The sequence below is a fragment of the Bipolaris zeicola genome, assembly GCF_000523435.1.
Source record: "Bipolaris zeicola 26-R-13 unplaced genomic scaffold scaffold_129, whole genome shotgun sequence".
Lineage (NCBI taxonomy): Eukaryota > Fungi > Ascomycota > Dothideomycetes > Pleosporales > Pleosporaceae > Bipolaris > Bipolaris zeicola.
The window spans coordinates 18,055-36,606 of NW_006912178.1; the positions used below are offsets into that span (position 1 = coordinate 18,055).

Here is an 18,552-nt window from a genome sequence, read left to right on the forward strand (position 1 = left end):
GAGAGGAAAAAAAGGCACAATGGCATTTACTTCATGCTAGTATTTGAACAAAAAGACAAAAAGCAGGAAAAAAGTAACAAAAACATGCGTAAATAAAAGAAATCAACATATAACGCCCCCTCCTTCCAGCCCTTGCATCCTATAACTCCCATCCGTCGCTATGCACGCAATCTGACCAGATCAAAAAATTCCAAAAAAACAATAATAATGATAATAATCAAAGAGTAGGGTATAGCCATAAAGGCAAAAAAAGTTGCTTCGTTCGTGGTCCCAAAAAACACATGGGGGCAAATAATAACCCCAACGTCCGAACCGTCTAATAAGATTTGTATTTCTGCAGTCATCATTAGCTATTGGGCATCTTGGATACCAAACACGGGATAATAGCTTACGTCTTCAATCTTGCGTCTCGAGTCGGAATCAAGCGCGTTGCCGACACCCAGCAAGGCATTGCTGAGTGCCTTTGTTGCACCGAGCGCGGGGCGTAGGACAACCGTGGGTGCATGCCTAGCAAGTGCTCTTGCTACTCCCGTTCCGCTGCCTTCTTCCATGACTTCTGCTGGGATGGCAATGACGGCATCGCGTGCAGTGAGCAAGTCGCGCTCGAGATGTCTAGCTGCGCTGCGTAGGCCGGCCCGTACACCAATGGGTTGGTTCGCGTAGTTTGAAACTGCACGTGGCTCTTCAGAATCAGAGTTTGGATCTTCACCATCCCATTCGTGGGATTGGTGGCGACCGGGTGAGGCCGTTTGGGGGTTGAGGAAAACCTCTGCACCTTCGAGCAGATTCTGGGTCCCGATTGCTACCTTTGCGCCCAAACGTGCTACTTCGGAAGTCGTATTCTTGGCGAAAGCGTAGACGCCCTTTTGCAAACTACGAACGATGCGGCCGTCCTTCTTGTACTCCCGCATCGGTATGACAACAAGGTCTTTGAGTCCAGAGCCAACATTTACTAGCGGTCGCACAGCGGCCAACCCAGAAAGAACTCCCGGAAGTTGATTTTCTTTAACATCTGGCGTCCACACATCGTTTAGTGTCTTGTGCAACTTATCAAACGATGTGATACCGTAAACGATTGCGTGCCGCAGGACAATGTCAGAGCCATCAAGTATCAAAAAGTTCATAAACTCGGTAGTGTGGCCAGAACGAAGACCACGGTAGTCCACACGCTTTGGCTTGTAATCGAGCTTCAAATGGACGGCCATGACTTCAAGGCGCTGGATAAATGGCTGATCACTAGCTGGAGGTGCAGCCGGTACGGAATCGTCCTTGAATTCAAAAAAGCGTGTGATGAAATCCAGAGCATCTTGGTCTACATGTAGTCGAAGCGGAAGTATGGTGACCTGTTAACCTTGTTAGGATACGCCGTCTACCTATCACACTTTGAACCTACCTTTATTACGAGCTCAGATGCTGCCAGGTCCGTGACTGGCTTGACTGTAACGAGTTCAAGATTGATCATAGGGCGAATGAGCTCTCGTGTGCTTGGATCAATTGCGCAAGTAACAAACTTCTTCCAAGTCGACGTAGGCACGTGGTCGAAAACCTCAAGGTCTTGCACGCGCACGTTTATTGAATTGATCGTTTCTCCCGAGTCCGGCGGAAAAACAATAAGGTCGACTGCAACACCTACAAGTGAAAATGCGATCTTCTTGTGCTTGCTTCGTTCCAGCTTGAGCCGACGTCTAGACTTGGTTGTGCCACGTGGTCGAGTAGTAGCCCCTGTAGAGCGTGTCGCCGTCGAGGTGGCATAGCTCCCGGTCTCGCTGGCTAGATCATCAATATCGTGGTTGATACGCCGGGCAAGAGCCCCCTTCTCGTCTTTTACAGGAACACCGATCCATACGGAGTTGAACAAAAAATCTTCCTCGACAAAGTCATCATCCTCATCTTCTTCTCTGACTCTCCGTCGTCGCTCCTCGGCACGGGCTTCGACATCATCTACAGCCTGGCTGATGATACTGCGCGTCCGTGGCCAGTCATAACCATCGTAGAGATTCCAGATGACATTTACGTCGCGAACACGAACCTTGAGTGGCGCATCTGGAGCTTTGAACTCGTTCGAAAGATGGTACTGGTTCTTGGCAGAATCCCATTTTCGAGCTTTGCCCTTTTGCTCCGCGTCTGCGTCCCTGAAATACTCTTCGCTAAAGTCAAAGTCTTCTTCGCCTTGTGTGATCTCATATTTCTCTTGAAAACTTTCCAGTAATGCCGGTTCGCCACGTTGGCGGGTGGTGGGAGGTGTCGCCAATGCACCCAGGTCGTCCTCACCAAGCAGACTATCTCCCATCTCTTCTTCAGTTGGCAAAGATTGTGAATTGTAGATGCTTCCAACAAATTCAAGATTGGTTGGGAGATCGTCTTCTACAAGGTCGGCATTGCTCATGAAGTCATCGGCTTCTATGTCTTCGTCCTGCGCCAACGCGTCACCTGTAAAAGATTCCATCATCTGCTGTAGCGGCACAACTGTTCGGTACTGCTCAGCTGTCGAGGGTGGTGATGGCGGTTGCAGGCCGTTCAGAATGGCAATAAGAGTCTGTGTTGAATCTGCACATGACTCTATGACGAAGAGCTCGTTCTTGAACTCAATGTCTACCAACTGTGGCTGTTCTTTCCCGTCGCCCGCAATGTTGACGTACACCTTAGCAGCCGAAATTGAGCTGAGGGACACATACCCCAGCTCGCTGAGTTCATGGAGTTGACGGTTCATGATTGAGATTGGTGATTTTGGCTCGTGTTCGTCTTCCAAACGAGCCACATCGTCAATGGCATGCATTGAAGCCTTGCGAAGTTCCACAGTGACTGAATAGTTATTCTTTGCCTGTTTGCCCGCAATGTGTGCCTCTGTAAGTACGAAAAGGCCTTTCGATGAAGTTTTTCGGGGATTCAGACCGATCGCGCAATTTCTCATTAGAAGATCGAGCTGCAGTGGCTTCGCGGTAGGTCCAGAAGGTGGGTTTGCCTGTGAAGATTGTCGACTGAGTGTCTGAGGCGAATGTGCGCCTGTAATGGTTGCAACGCTTGATGCAATGCCCAACGCAATATCGTCAACCGTGCCATCTTCCGAGATGCCCAGAGCGGCCATGACAGTCGTCACTCGATATTCAATGCAGAGATTGTAGAATTTCACCTTCGCCACAGGCTCCATCTCATCACCAACCATCCTCAACATAATCGCGGGTAACTGTTCCGACGGGCGCATCTTTACGACTTCATGGATCAGCACTTCGTCATCCCGACACACAATTGCCTTTCCGACTTCAGTAGCCAACAAAGCAGGAACTCCTACGTGAGCCAGCGCACTGTCTTGTAAGGTAACAGAAAGATCTCCAAGCTTCTCGTTTACGACTACCCGCATGTCTAATGTCTTTACCGACACTAAACTTAGTAGACCTGGTCGGTCATCGTCAGGCAGGTACTTGGCTACTTTGGATAACTGCGCCAACTCTGCGCCAAGTGCTTCAAAGGTTTTCATTTGCTCTAGGTCAGAGATACGGACTCCAACTTCAGCAAACTCAATCCGAAGAACCGAGCCCTTTCTCCGTTGGCGTAACAGCGTGTCGATCAGGATGTCGTCATTGTTCTCGTACGGGTCCTTTGATGGCGTTATCATGGAAATCAGTCTTGTCAAATCAGTCTCTTCGGGGGCAAAGAGAAAGTTGAGAGTAGTTCCTTTCAGCTCTGCGATGAAAGGCGCGTTGCCTTGACCGGCTTCCGTGTAGGGTCCTATGAGCTGGAGCTCAGAGACCTTGAGACGGACATTGCTTTGACGTACAGCAATGCGAACTGATGTAGTCTGCAACTGCACAGAACATGCTTTCCCCTTGAGTGTGAAAGAAACTTCACCAAATTGCACCTGGATCTTGGGGCCATTAACGGGTGGTGCGGGTGCCACGGATTCTTTTGCTGGAGGTGGCAATCCATTACCGAAATGAACCCCACGGGGCCGAGGTTGTGATGGAGACATGACAGGACTTTGCAAGGCGCTGGCAGAGCTGAAGGAGTTACTTAGCTCTAGCATACCGCTGAAGCCACCGAATGAGCCAAGTGCGTCATCCAGCTTTTGTACGTCAAACATGACCTTGACAGGTCGTGTCACGACGGTAATGCGATCGTCTTTCCCTCGCACAAAGTCCACTTCCACATCACTGCTGAGCTGCTCTGCCACAGTACCGCTCATTCTCTTGGATTTCGGTCTCAGACTTTGGAAGGAAATGATATCTTGATCCAAAGATGCAAGGACAAATCTCCCAATGCGTATCTGGGATCGCGACTCCTTTGAAATGCTCTGTTGGGTGACGAGGACCTTCGAGAGGTGGACTCTTAATATAGCATCCACCGGCTTAGGATCGAGTTGCCAACTAGGCACATGTCCTTCTTGAACAGATTCTGTAGTGATATTTTCAAGCCACGAGAAGGCTATTTGCTTAACAGCCAGCTCAAAATCGGCCGTGTTTTCTTTGGGGCCTGCAGCAGGTTCTAACGTTGAGGGCTTGTCCTCTTTCTGACGCGGATCACCAGTCAGGGCTTGCATCATTCGATTGAACATACTGAACATAATGCGACCTGTAGACAAGTCTATGTTTCCAGCCACTGATCCCACTTCAACGTTAATAGATGGCACCTTTGGTTTCTTAGGCTGCTTTGGAGGGTTGGGTGGGTGTACTGGCTTTGTTGTGGCTCGCACCCGAGTGGAGGCTTCTAATGATGGCTTCTTGCGATGCGACGAGGAATAGGCGTAATTGGAGAATGATCCAGGCATTTCTGCAAATATCGAATCTTCGCCCAGATTCGATGGCTTGAACTCAAAAGCCGCCGATTCAGTAACATCCTCATGCCCTTCGCTGTCGTCGTCTCCATCATTGAGGCCCATGGGAAACCAAATCGTAATTTCATCAATCGTGAGCAATCGCTTTGCCTGCCTTTGAACAGCTGGAGGAACAGGACCGGGAGTTTGTGCACGTCCAGTGTGTGAGGACGAGAACGAGCTCTGCCGACTTCGTGGACGCGGAGTTTCGCAGCCGTCTTCAGTCTCTATCGCTGGCGCTAATATGCTAGCAGAAACCATTCCCTCGGGGATCGGTCCAGATTTGTCTGAAGTAGAATCTTTACTTGATGCTGACGAAGAATCCCAACCTCCAGGGACATGCCCCTGCTGGACCGAACTTCCCTGTGCCGCACTTACCGCACTCATGTACATGCTTTCGGCCTCGTCATGAGTGAAAAACTTTGATTCAGACAAATCCTCTTCTGCGGGTGGCGATGGAGGAATTGAATGTGTGCTATTGGCAGGACTTTGTACATCTTCCGCGGGGTGTTGGTGCGCTACAACTAGGTTGTCAATAGAGCCTCGGACTCTCTCAGAGTATCCCGATTGCGACGGTGAGTTAGTCACGCTTGGAGGGTGAAACGAACGTCCCAAGGCAGACACAGTGGGGAGATCAGAAGCTGAACCATCACTAGCGGATTCTGATATCCGAGTATGTTGACTTGAAGCAGCATCGTTCGATTCCCAGGTATTCGGAGCCCCTGCCGAGGCTTCAATGACCGGCTCATCTTCTAGTTGGAAGTTCAGCATACCGTTCTGCATTGCATAATCAAGCAATCCTTCGTCATCGTAAAGTAGGTTACTCTCGGTTAGGTCACGCGGAGGCAAAAACTGATGAGATTGGCTGAGTGAGCCATTGACTGAGCCGTCGTCTGGGCCATCGTCTGAGTTTGCATCCGCAAAACGATCATCGTCTACAGTGTGCACGGATAGATCTAGCTGCGGCAGATCAGGTGATAGGGGAGGGGGTGGGGAAATGTTGCGCGGGCTTGCGTTCGCTTGCAGGAGTGAAGCGACCGGACTAGCTTGAGTCTCATCTAACGATTGCCCTAGAAGATCTATCTCTGTTTCATGTACGGAGTGACTGGGCACTTCATATGTGGAGTGGCTAGGATCTTCGTGTATGGAGCGGTCGGGCACCTCGTGTACAGAACGATCAGACACCTCATGCATGGAGCGACTGGGCTCTTCGTGTACAGAGCGACTAGGTTCCTCGTGTATGGAGTGACCAGGTTCTTCGTGTATAGAAAGACTGGGCTCTTCTCGTGTATAATGCACAGACTCCCCCCGAGTAGAATGACGGGACATGTGACTCACGGACGGTTCCCCAGTGGACTTTTGACTAGTTGAGACTTCTGACCGAGTCATGAGCGGTGAGGGCGGTTGTGAAAACCTCGATAAGGAGACGAAATTCTCCACATCAGACACAAGACGTGCACAAATGTTTTCAACACGCATTCTTCGTTTGCCCAGCTTGGAAGCGTCAGGAGCTGTTGTTGAACCCAAATCTACACGTATATCCTTGGAAGTTATCGAGTCTATGGCAACGCGTTCTACATGGAAGTTGAGGGCAGCGGGCGAGCTTTGGATCGACCTCAATGAGTCTGGAGTATCTTTTGGAGACTGATCCTCTAGCTCAATGTTGATGTCATTGACCGCGATACTGAGGCGGTCCAAAGCGGTATTGAGGATGTTTCGCAGATATGCCGGAAGTGCCAGCGGGGCTCCCATGCCAGCAGAATTGTCATCGCCATCATCGCTTGATGCGATTGACTCTTGCATATATGACGCCTGAGATGCCAGCTCCTCCTGCAGTTCGCGTATATCCTCTTCAGGTTCCGTCCGTAGGAAGGAATTTGCTAGCTCGTCCACTGTTGGCACATAGTCATCTTCATCCGAGCCAGGGTCGCTTGCGTCGTCTCGGATGGGTGGTGGCGAGGCTCTCCGTCGAGGTGGCGAGGGCTGTGATGGGTCCGGCTGCTGATCAGGATGAGACGAAACATCATCGCCGGCATTCTCCAACAATCTAGCCTGTATCTGTATACCATCCACTTCAATCGATATTCGGGGTACGCCGAAGTCGAGGACGAACGTGACTCGGAGTAGCGAGGCTTGGGCTTTTGACAGATGGATTTCATGAGGTAGTTTGAGATGTAGCAATGCTACTAATTTCTACGAATATCATCAGCACAGTGGGAGGTGAAGATTGTTACCTGCATCACCCACCTTGATGTGTAGCCCGACATCGCGGACCTCGAGTGTTGTCCGCTTCCCGACATCAACGCTTACAAAGTCGGCGGGATCCTTGTCGAGTATGTCGATTTGGCGCAGTCCGTACAGGAGTAGCTTCCTGCCGATGGAGCTCGAAAGTCCGGAGAAGAAGGCCATAGTCCCTTGGGAGACTGGCGGTGGAGTTCCCGGACTCGTTGACTTTAGGCAGCTCGTGCGCCTATCGCTGAGAGCGAAGGGGCTCCATAAGTGGTGAACGGTGGTGCTGGTAGCCCTAGCAAAGAATGCAGAGCGCCAGGCGCTTTTACACCTCTATGAGTGGGTTATGCAGAGTTGTGCCTGCCAAGTTGTGGTGCTGTGTAGGCGGTGGTTGTTAGATGGTAGGGGGGTTCTGGAGTAGCAGTACGAGCACACTGAACAAGATTAGCGAGGCTGTATGATGCTATGACGAGAAAAGGTTGTTAGTGCGTGCCGGAGAGTCACACGACGGAGGCTGGGGGTTTAGCGGTTCAGGTTCAAGTGCAGGTGCGTATGTATGGTGCAGATGATGCGCTATGAGATCGCAGGCGGCCGTGCACACCATCACTTGCACCGCTGCAGCGCCCCGCGCGTGCATCGACACCGCGCTAGGCAATCGATAAGGGCCGAGCGCGTGATAACGCGTGGGATTGCCAGCGCTGCACGACTGACGAGCTCACAAGAGTCTGGTGGAAATGACTTTTGGAGCTATACAGCAGTCTCTTCGCCGTTTTCCCCTGCATACACGCTGCAACTGCCGCAATAGCATCCGTCCGGTAGAGGCGCGCTTTCTCGGGTAAGGCTGAGGTGTATTACGTCAGCATTCACTAGCGCCGTTCGGGAAGGAAGTAGTGGAAAACACCAAGGCAGCAGTCGCACTCAATATTTCCTTGGTCGGACTCTTTCTCGGCCTCAATTTGCGCTCGACTGCCACTCTCCACACAGACGCAAATATGGCGACGAACGAGCCTGCAAACGACGAGGAGTGGGCGCAAGCGGAAGGTGTCCCGAGTTTAAGCGATCCATTTATCCAGCAGTATCTACAGGGTCGGGATGCGCTCGTCCAGCAAGAGAAGAGACAGCGAAGTGGTTTGTGGACCAAGCTTTCCGTTTTCATACCTCAGTGCCGTGGGTCTGACAATTGGCAGACTATCTGTTCCGCCAAAATCTCTCTCCTATGGCACAAGAAGCATGCGCTATTGTTTCTCAAATCCGGTTCGAGGAGCAACAAACGCTGTGGACCAAGGAATACGAAGACAGTTTGCTGACTGACCATGCCGATGTATTTCCCGGTATGATGTTCTCACTTGCCAAGGAGCGCATGGAGAAGAGTAAGCTGTGGCAAATAGTGAAGAAAATGCCAAAAGGCACCCTGTTGCACTGCCATCTAGAGGCCATGGTTGATCTTGATTGGGCGCTTGAAGAAGCCTTTAAGACTGAAGGGGTTTGTTTGGTAGCCGATGGCCCTATTGTCGATGATCAGACAAGGTGTAAGACACGTTTCTCGTTCACGTATTCCAAGGTGGCCAAAACTGACTGCTCCATCTGGAATGAGAGCTATATCGCCAACACACCAGTTGCCATCAATCAAGCTGCGGATAGCTTCCCAGATGGAGGTAAGAAGGCCTTTGTCGAATGGATTCGTTCCCGCGTTACCATCACACCCTCTGAGCACCTTTCCCATCATGAAGGTCCCAACGAAGTATGGCGGAAGTTCATGTCGTGTTTCCCTATTCTTGGCTCATTAATTTACTACGAGCCTATTTTCCGCAAATTCATCCGAAATATGTGCAAACAGTTACTTGATGATGGGGTCTACTATGTAGACATTCGGTCAGCCTTCTATACCCCGTATCGCAGCACAGGAAAAGAAAAGTGGGACGAAGACTGGTTTCACATGCTCGAACACATGGCCGACGAGATTGAGAAGTTCAAAGCGAGTGAAGAAGGGAAGGAGTTTTGGGGCGCGAGAATGATCTGGACTACCATCCGTCAGTTTGGAACCAAACAAGTTATCGAGAGTATGTCGCACAGCATCAATGCAACCAATATACTTAAATATAGTAAACGCACAATTTCACCTACTGACAGCGCAACAGGCATGAAGCAATGTATAGAAATGAAACTCGAGTTCCCCGAAATCATTGCAGGTTACGACCTTGTCGGCCAAGAAGATCTCGGACGTTCTCTCTCAGATCTAGCTCCCGAACTCTTCTGGTTCCGCAAAGCATGCGCACAAGAAGGTGTTGACATACCCTTCTTCTTCCATGCAGGTGAGACGCTTGGTGATGGCGACTCGGTAGACGAGAACCTCTTCGACGCCATTATTCTCGGTACCCGACGCATCGGTCACGGCTTCAGTTTGTACAAGCATCCGCTGCTAATTGACATGGTCAAGGAGAAACGGATCCTAGTGGAAAGTTGCCCAGTTTCCAACGAAGTGTTGAGGCTATGTGGAAGCATCATGTCACACCCTCTGCCAGCGCTCCTTGCACGCGGTGTGCCTTGTTCGCTGTGTAACGATGATCCTACCATCTTGGGCCAGGGTGTATCAGGTATGTCGCACGATTTCTGGCAGGCACTCCAAGGCTGGGGGAATCTGGGGTTAGAGGGTTTGGGCTCCCTTGCAGAGAACAGTGTGCGTTGGGCTAGTCTTGACGATTATGCTGCAAAAGATTGGACTCAGGATATCAAGGATGGCATGTTCGGCAAGGGCATTCGCGCGCAGAGGTTGAAGGAATGGGTTAACAAGTGGGAGAAGTTTTGCGCTTGGATTGTGGATGAATATGGGGTTGATGTGAATGTTGAGCCAGAGGAGTAGGTGGTTACAGATTCCCAAATGTCGGTTTGCCTATCTCGAATAAATAAGATTCAACATCGTATCGTCATAATGTTGCATATCCAGTGATGCATTGGTGCGCGGAGGCTAGGGAATGGCGGTTGGATATATTCAACAGAAATTGGCCGTCCTTCATACTAGTTATTGCCAACCTAGGAAAAGCATTTCTCCTCAGCGTGAAATAAACATCGACAAAGAAACAAAACAAGCAACGACGGACGATAGGTGTTTATTTTGGAGCTTGCAAAGTGAAGAGAGAAAGGAAAAGAGTGGGGAACACCAAATTCTATGAGAGATGATTGCTGAAGGATGAAGGAAGCTTGTTGCGTTTTAATCCCATCTTCGCTACATGCCGTGGGGCGGCAAGGGCTGATGCACCCACATTTAGGTACCTGACCGTTCTGAGACTAGTGCCGTTACCCTGTAACCATGTCCGGCTCTGGCGCGTCATCGTAGCGCATCACGCGTCGACACAGGCGCTGAACGTCCAACATGCTGTTTCCAAGTTTCACACAAGACAGCACACAAACCTGCCCCAACTCATCCTGTATCTACTTTAGACTTCTGCCAATCTAGCTTACTAACATCTAAGTGACTGGTGTGCCGTCTTCAGTTCTTCGTTTCCAACCACAAGCCTTGACGGCTATAAGGAGCACGTGTCCCCTTACTGGACCTGATACCTACCTTCTTCAGAAAATCTGTTAAACAGCCATTCCATTGGTATTTCGACATGATGCGTGCAAGCGTTGTATTTGCGGGAGCATCGCTCTTGATTTCAGCTTCAGCTTGGAATACAGATGGTAGGCTGTGATGCCATGCCCCGAGATATCCCCTACTAAGTCAACCCAGTTCATAATCAAATCGGCTTTATGGCAGAGACGTTTTTCACACCAGAAACCACCTCGGTCCTTTCTAAGATCCTCGAACCACAGTATAACGGCTCCGTTGGGCGCTCGGCAGCATGGGCAGACGCCTATGCACACACCCAAGAAGGTCGCTTCTCTTACCAATGGCACTGGATTGACACACATGACAGCCCGCCAGAGAAGTGTCATTTGGAATACTCTCACGACTGTGCCATTGGTGGATGCGTGGTGAGCGCCATCGCAAATCAGACGAGCATTCTGCGCGGATGCATAGACCAGGTTCAAAGTGGTCATTTAACAGGAGGGACGAATTTGACCTGCTCTTATGCTTTGAAATGGGTGGCACATTTCTTTGGAGATATACACCAGCCTCTACATGCGAGCGGGCGCGCAGTAGGCGGTAACACTTTCAAAGTCGTGTTTGGAAACGTCTCTACCCAACTACACGCTGTAAGTCCTATCCATTGGTTGAAGTATCCAAAGCTCATCATCAACATAGGTCTGGGATGGCTATATACCATACTATGCTGCGAATGTCAGCCACCCATTCTCCAACCAATCTATCGATGCATTCTTTACCGGCCTTGTTTCGCGCATTCGGAAAGATGAATTCTACTCTGCACCATACATGTGGCTGTCATGTGTGGATCCTTCGACGCCAGAGAAGTGCGCAGCAACCTGGGCAAGAGAAAGTAATCGATGGGACTGTGATTACGTGTACCAGCGTGTACGAAATGATACCGATCTCGGAACAGATGGATATGCGACGGGCGCTGTTCCTATTGTTGAATTGCAGATTAGTAAAGCTGCACTCAGGCTGGGCACGTGGCTGAACAAACTTGTGGAAGAAAGCAAACATGTCTCTACAGAGTCAGAGATAATCGAGCTTTGAGTCCTATCCAGGAACTGGGTCCGTAACTTCAAGTCAGAATAGTTGCAATGTCAGCATTCCATCCGCGCACCCGAAATAGTCTATATATTCCCGACCAACAAGACTAGATCTGCCATAACGATTATACGCCTCTTATTGCTTGCACAGTAGACGAATTTACACTTATCTCTTCATGTGCATCAGAAGCCTTTTTGCTCTATTCATTTCCCTTTTGTGCTCCCGAAACCGAGTATCTCAACCACAGACTTCCAAAATTTTTTTCACATACGATCATAGGCAAATATGTCGCTCTGGGTCTCGTCCGCTCCCCACATGATAAACCTTTGACCGGCAGACTAGTAGTCAGGTGGGTGACCACTGGCGAATCCCCGCTGTCGTATGTTTTGCACTTTTTTTTGGAATCATAGTTCACGCCACGTGACCTGTACCCGGTATTCCATCTCCCCACTGCTTTCCAACCCCATGTAACTCATATTGACATCAGCTGATGGAAGATGCGATGGGAGGAAACAAAGGCCGGTGATGCAAATAGACTGATAAATGAGTAGACTTGCACGTGTTTAGACGGTCGAAAATGGAATCTCAACTTTCTCAACCTGCAAGCACTATAAAAGTATTGGTAGTATGTACTACTTGAAGCATTCGAGCCGCATGGAACCGTTGCCAAAGATAACTTGGCGTTAGGCACGTTACTACCAACATGACGGGACCCCACATCGGCATTGCGTATTACGTTCTACCTCCCCACATACATGTACCCACTAGCCTCGCTGCAACAACTTCCACGGTTAAGATAAATTCCTTTCCTTGTGGCTTCATTTTACCATACTAGCATCCAACCTATTAGTACAAAAGATAGTAATATAAACCAGCATGACTTTTGAAGAACTTAACGAAAAGATCACCCCAGCGGTATGTCTACACAAAGGCCCCACATTCGCTCTTGCGCATTCCCATCTTATGTAGGAATGCATCACTCCATGATCAAGCTTTATGGAATGTTTCTTCATCTCTATACAAGAACACTTTAATGATGTTTTCAGAACCCTAGTCGCGAAGTCTCGCCGAATCGTGGATCTTCAGTACCTCAATCTGTCGCCATTCCTAAACCCTGCAAACCGCTGCGACAATGGCAACAAGAACAAAATATTGATCGCGACGCGCAAATAAAACTCACAAAACTCGTACATATGCGATACCAGCATCCAGATCTTGATGAAATCACAAAGTTTCTACGCGACTTTGGCATGAGCGTAGCCCAAAAAGCCGAGGGCAAGAAATGGTTCAAGGGCTACAATGACGAGCAATACGTCTACTATGCACAACAAGGCGAAAAGAAGTTCCTAGGAGGTTGCTTCGAAGTCGAAAGCTACGCCGAACTAGAAAAGGCAACCAAAGTCCCAGGCGCAAGTCCGATCGAAGAATTAACTGACGCTCCCGGCGGTGGCTCCATGGTCACCTTGCACGACCCAGAAGGCTTCCCCATCAACCTCATATTCGGCCAAACGAAAAAGGAACCCGGTCCCTTCCCCGAAGTCCTAACTACAAACTACGAAAAAGACAAGCCGCGCATCGCTCGCTTCCAGCGCTTCAAACCGGGACCCGCAGCCGTACACAAACTAGGCCATTACGGTCTCTGTGTGCAAAATTTCCAGGAAGAAATGCAATGGTACACTCGAACTTTTAACATCGTACCCACTGATTTCTTATACGTCAAAGTACCCTCAGAGGACCCCGTGTCGCCCCCTCAGCAAAAAGACGTAGCCATCTTCGCCCATATCGATCTCGGACCGGGTTATACCGATCACCACACCATCTTCTTGTCTTCAAACCCTACATCGCATGTGCACCACAGCAGTTTCGAGGTTCACGACTTCGACACGCAGAATCTGGGACATGAGTGGTTAGCGCAGCGGGGTTACAAGAGTGTTTGGGGCGTAGGCCGACATATTCTGGGGAGCCAGTTGTTTGATTATTGGTGGGATACTACGGGGAATATGATTGAGCATTATGCGGATGGGGATCTGGTGAATGAGGATACGCCTGTTGGGTGGGGGGAGGCAGGGGATGAGAGTTTAGCCGTTTGGGGGCCGGAGGTGCCGAAGTGGTTTTTGGATTGAGCTTGTTGTATCATTTCTTCTCCATTAGTATTTAAATCAGCGCCAAAAAAATTGAATTGATAGTTAGTTGAGATGATTACCACCCCCTTGCTCTTCCCCACCCTTTACCTCTCACCCCATCGTTTCCAAAGTACCTTCCGCTAACCGTCTCCCTACTATCGCTGTCCAGGCCTCCATCTTCGTTACCGCCCTGCCCTAAATCACCTATAGCCAGTCTAACAGGTAACCTCGCGCCCTCCTCCAACGTCTTCGGTGGCTTCTCAATCTGATTCCCCATATCACTATCTACCCACCCAGGACAACAGCAATTCACCGCCACACCCTCATTCTCTCTAGCCAAGACAAGAGTCAAAGCATTCATAAGTGCTTTACTAACTTGGTATGATTTTGGCGGTGCGCCAAAGCCAGCCTCCTCCTGCTTTGCGATTTTACGGCGTAAATGTATTCCTGAGCTAGGGCATCGATGTCTGAGACTGACTTTGCAGAGTGAAAATGAGATTGTATAGGAGGTTTGTAATTGGAAAGGGAAGAGGCGGTGCTGCTTACGTTTACGATGCGAGAACTTGGTGTTGTGTTCATTTTTCCTTGGGTGAGGAAGAGCCGACACATTTCTTTTGTGCCATAATAATTGACGTTTATCGTTTGTTCGGCTAGCTCGGGTATCTCGTCGTGGTTGTTGTTTACGCCAGCATTGTTGACAAGCACGTCGATTTTGCCATCTTTCTTCAAGGTGTTGCTGATGAATGTTTTGACGGAGGATGTTTCTGAGATGTTAAGTTTGGCATATCGGATCTCGTTTGGAGGAAACGGTTGAATTTGGAGGTCTAGACCGCTGCGAGATGTAGCATAGATACACAAGGGTCGTGGATATTGGTTTTTGGCAAGGAGTTTGATTATGCCTTGGCCGATGCCGCGATTTGAGCCGGTAACAACAATGATCAGTGGTTGAGACATCTTGCTAGTCTATCACAGTAAAGTCCAGAATAATAAACTCAATAATTAGATACCATCATGAGAATAAGGGCGAACTCTATGTGTTAAAGTCGTGATGTCAGTAATGTCCATGACGTAGCGATCACCACGTAATCTCGTGACTACGCGCGTGTTGAGGATTGAAGAGAGCCTCGAAAAGCAACTGCCAGTTGATAGATCTAGTCGACTCCTTCTACATAGCTTCAGATAGGTCTCTTGGAATTTCCCAATCTGGATCTTTCGCCTACTTCGTTTCGACTGTTTGCGTTCTCCAACATATGGAGTGCGATATCTCATCTCTAAATGTTGGTAATCTGGTCTACCATCCCGAACACTGGAATTAAAGTATTATGGTTTTGTCAAAGATTCGAGCACTTATACGGTATCATGCCGTGGGACTTGTTTGAGAAGAATGGATATATATGTGAAGCTTAGAAGACCTGTTTTGATAGGACTAAGCGTAGCTGGCACTTGCACGAATACTCATTTATCGTGTCTACGTCTCGCTATAATCTCGCCGAATATATGGATTCATGGCACTCATGCCAACATGGAATTTAGGCAGATGTGCGCACGAATCAATGGTATAACTATTATTACCGATTACGGGTGGCCTTAACGACGCCTAGATTGTCCAAGGCAACAACGCGCTAGTGCGACGTCTCGCCCATGTATCAAAAAGCATTGAATTTCTGTCTTCATTCTCTCTGCACAACCTCAAATCCAATCGAAACCAAAAAACCCCTAAACTCTAAAATCATGGCTTCCGGCCGATGCAACAATTGCGCCGGTTGCACACTTGCGCGTCAAAGAGCAGAACGGCAAGCTGCAAAGAGACGCAAAATATTGAACCTGAAATGTAACTGCGATTCCGACATAGGACCTGAAGCATGCCCAATTGTAGCCAAGTGCAAAGAGCCCCTCGCTTGGTCCATATCTCCCTCTGAGGTCAAAGACCAAAGCAACTCTTCTCTCTACTCGCTCATCCCGGCAGAGATCCGAGATTTGATCTTCACCTTCGCTCTCAAAGACACGACATCCTATCCCATAGACCGCGAGCCTGCAACACCCAACGATCCAGGAATCCGTCGAGATCGCTATTTTCATCGTGGAGGCGGACGAAAAGCCTTTTTCTATCCGTCCGATATCGCCTTCAACCTCCTCCTGACATGCAAAGCGGTGTATCTGGAGACATACGAAAAGCCGCTGCGTGTAAACTCCTTTGTCATTACCGAACTCTCAGAACCATTGAAGAGGCATCTCTTACTGCCCTGGCAATTCGCACAGATAACGCGACTGGACATCAAACTCCCGCAAATGGCTCTGGAAAACGGAGGACTAAGAAACACGTTTAAAGAGTGGGAAGCACAGGCTCGACATGAAAATTGCTACGTTGTTCCCCGACAAGCTCTTATTCTCCAGGATTTGGATGGCAGGAAGGCTGGAGAATACCCCATTTCCTTTGACAACGTCCTCATACCCGCTGTTACAAAGACACCCGACAGACGACCCCAGTCCATCAACGACGTGCTAGATCGCGCACCCGTCCCATCAATTAGGGCACAGCCTTGTTCATCTCACTCGCGCGTTTGCCTTGCGGGCAAGATAACTCATCTTACTCTACGCCTCACAGCTCAAGACTGGTGGACGTGGACCGACGACCCTGCATCCACTGATCCGCACCAAAACCTCCGTCTCGACCCTACATTTGGCGCACCTTTTCGCTCTCGTGGATCAACAGACGAAATGAAACTACTAGCGAGCGATCGCACAGCAGGTCAGCCCCCGAGTCTTAGTGCAGAGTGCTGGGGCACACACGTCACTTCTTTTTTACCTGATCTGCAGGTCTTGGAATTGGTGTTGGAGACGTTCAAGGAGAAGATAGATCAATTGGATACGGTTGTGGAGTGTGCGAGGACCTGGGCGTTTGATGTGGGCAAGGAGACGTTGATTTGGGATGGAGAGTCTGTGGAGAAGAGCTACACGAGGGAAATGGCGGGGTTGAGACTGCCCAGGAATGCGCCGTGGCATGATCGAAGTAGGGATCTTGAGGTTATGGTTGTGCGGTTTGTTAGAGATAGGAAATAGGTTGCAATGGAATGTATTGGTTGAACAATATACTGGCCATGATACAATAGCTAAATATAGGAGGTAGGAGGCATCTCAAATCTTGCTTCCACCGGATTGCGGGACCTTAACAACAACCTTGCCCCAACTATTCCTACCTCCAAGTGCCTTTAGCGCAGCAGGAACACTCTCCAAACCTACATATTCCTGATCCGTAAATGCAGTTCCTCGGTACTTGCCCTCCTTGACCAGCTTGAATATACCATCCCAGACTACATCCTGCATTTCCGGTTCGTGGATCGCGTAGGCTCCCCAATGCAATCCAACCACGCTTACATTCTTGAGAAGAATGCGGTTGGTAGCCATCTTCTCGATATCACCAGCTGCAAAACCAATAACAAGCAAGCGTCCGTTCCAGGCAGTGCACTTCATGGATTGCGCGATGAGACCAACAGGGTCGTAGACGATATCTACGCCGCGGCCTTTGGGCGTGAGCTTCTTGACTTGCTCAGGCCAGTCAGCATCGCGATATGAGACGGTGTAATCGGCACCGAATGACCGCGCGACGTCGAGTTTATGCGGGCTACCGGCTGTGGCGACGACAGTTGCGCCAAAGGCTTTTGCGATCTGAACGGCGGCTAGACCGACACCACCAGCTGCGGCGTGGACGAGTACCCAGTCACCTGAAATTGTGTCAGATCAATATCATAGCTGGGTGTTTAGTGGTGAGTTATACCCTTCTTGATTCCGGCCCGGACAACCAACCCAGCATAACTTGTAGGTGCTGTGACAAAGACACCAGCTGCATCCTCAAAACTCCAGCCCTCAGGCATACCCTTGAGCTTCTCTTCTGTGGATACAATATGTGTCGCATATGCACCCTGTCCTGCACCAAAGACCTTGTCGCCTTCCTTGAACTTGGGTGTCTTGCCTTCAGGGAGAGAAGTAGGCGCTTTCAGCACGACGCCCGAGAACTCTGAGCCAGCTACCCATGGAAATGGTGGTTGGTGTTGGTACTTTCCTCGGATTTGGAGGAGATCGAAGAAGTTGGTTCCCGAGGCGTGAATGGCGATTAGGTACTCGTTGGGTTTTGGTTCGGGCGTGGGTAGGTCAAGGACTTTGAGGTCCTCTGGGCCCTGTAATTTTTAGCAAAAACAGAAGAGGGAATCGAATCAGGCATTGTTACCTTAACATATTCCTTGAGTTGTATGCCTTTCATATTGAGGAAATGTAGGTTTGAGTGATGGTGGTAACGCAGTGTCGATATGTCAATGGAGTCTCAGGGTCCAATATCAGACGGAAACGTCAGTCCAAAGGGGGTAGAGGCAGGAGGTAGTGCGAGAGTGAAAGACGGAGACGGTCCATTGCGGCATGGATAACCGCAGCGAGTTCTTCTCCGCGCCAAAGATACCTCGGCTTGCATACCCCGGACGACCTCCGCTCCTGCTCCACCAAAGCTTGGCGTACTTCCTTAGTCAGCGACAGCCGCACAGCCATGCACGGATACGCGCTAATGACGCCAGGGTAAGTGGTAGTGTTGGCGGGGGCCAGTGACGTTCTACCGCCTTCCAATCGAATCCAGGGCCACTCACAGCCACTCCGTCTGCTTCAACACACCTGTTCTTCTCGCCAGCACACGTATCTCGCCCCCGAGACACAGTATTCTTTCCACCGCCCAGTAGTCCAAGACTATACACGATTCCTTCGCTACCCACGCTCGT

General features: G+C 49.7%; 7 protein-coding genes across 7 annotated transcripts; 4 read left to right on the forward strand and 3 right to left on the reverse strand.

Moving 5' to 3' along the window:
• Nucleotides 1–350: 350 nt before the first annotated feature.
• COCCADRAFT_101495 (uncharacterized protein) lies at nucleotides 351–7,216 on the reverse strand (the record flags this gene model as incomplete). Its single annotated transcript, XM_007716162.1, has 4 exons — nucleotides 351–1,343; nucleotides 1,394–5,853; nucleotides 6,010–7,000; nucleotides 7,055–7,216. 4 exons carry the CDS (start codon nucleotides 7,214–7,216, stop codon nucleotides 351–353), a joined length of 6,606 nt encoding a protein of 2,201 aa, XP_007714352.1.
• Nucleotides 7,217–8,028: 812 nt separating this feature from the next.
• On the forward strand, nucleotides 8,029–9,896 carry COCCADRAFT_38535 (uncharacterized protein; the record flags this gene model as incomplete). Its single annotated transcript, XM_007716163.1, has 3 exons — nucleotides 8,029–8,164; nucleotides 8,224–9,096; nucleotides 9,175–9,896. 3 exons carry the CDS (start codon nucleotides 8,029–8,031, stop codon nucleotides 9,894–9,896), a joined length of 1,731 nt encoding a protein of 576 aa, XP_007714353.1.
• Nucleotides 9,897–10,644: 748 nt separating this feature from the next.
• COCCADRAFT_38536 (uncharacterized protein) lies at nucleotides 10,645–11,672 on the forward strand (the record flags this gene model as incomplete). Its single annotated transcript, XM_007716164.1, has 3 exons — nucleotides 10,645–10,714; nucleotides 10,764–11,230; nucleotides 11,280–11,672. 3 exons carry the CDS (start codon nucleotides 10,645–10,647, stop codon nucleotides 11,670–11,672), a joined length of 930 nt encoding a protein of 309 aa, XP_007714354.1.
• An 873-nt stretch (nucleotides 11,673–12,545) lies between these two features.
• Nucleotides 12,546–13,792, forward strand: COCCADRAFT_6742 (uncharacterized protein; the record flags this gene model as incomplete). The annotated part of the gene is made up of 2 exons (XM_007716149.1): nucleotides 12,546–12,584; nucleotides 12,716–13,792. The coding sequence occupies 2 exons, from the start codon at nucleotides 12,546–12,548 to the stop codon at nucleotides 13,790–13,792; spliced, it is 1,116 nt and encodes a 371-aa protein (XP_007714339.1).
• A 76-nt stretch (nucleotides 13,793–13,868) lies between these two features.
• On the reverse strand, nucleotides 13,869–14,746 carry COCCADRAFT_38538 (uncharacterized protein; the record flags this gene model as incomplete). The annotated part of the gene is made up of 2 exons (XM_007716165.1): nucleotides 13,869–14,207; nucleotides 14,267–14,746. The coding sequence occupies 2 exons, from the start codon at nucleotides 14,744–14,746 to the stop codon at nucleotides 13,869–13,871; spliced, it is 819 nt and encodes a 272-aa protein (XP_007714355.1).
• Nucleotides 14,747–15,523: 777 nt separating this feature from the next.
• COCCADRAFT_6744 (uncharacterized protein) lies at nucleotides 15,524–16,852 on the forward strand (the record flags this gene model as incomplete). Its single annotated transcript, XM_007716150.1, has 1 exon — nucleotides 15,524–16,852. The coding sequence occupies one exon, from the start codon at nucleotides 15,524–15,526 to the stop codon at nucleotides 16,850–16,852; it is 1,329 nt and encodes a 442-aa protein (XP_007714340.1).
• A 75-nt stretch (nucleotides 16,853–16,927) lies between these two features.
• COCCADRAFT_101500 (uncharacterized protein) lies at nucleotides 16,928–18,050 on the reverse strand (the record flags this gene model as incomplete). The annotated part of the gene is made up of 3 exons (XM_007716166.1): nucleotides 16,928–17,514; nucleotides 17,568–17,967; nucleotides 18,018–18,050. The coding sequence occupies 3 exons, from the start codon at nucleotides 18,048–18,050 to the stop codon at nucleotides 16,928–16,930; spliced, it is 1,020 nt and encodes a 339-aa protein (XP_007714356.1).
• Between the last annotated feature and the right edge of the window lie 502 nt (nucleotides 18,051–18,552).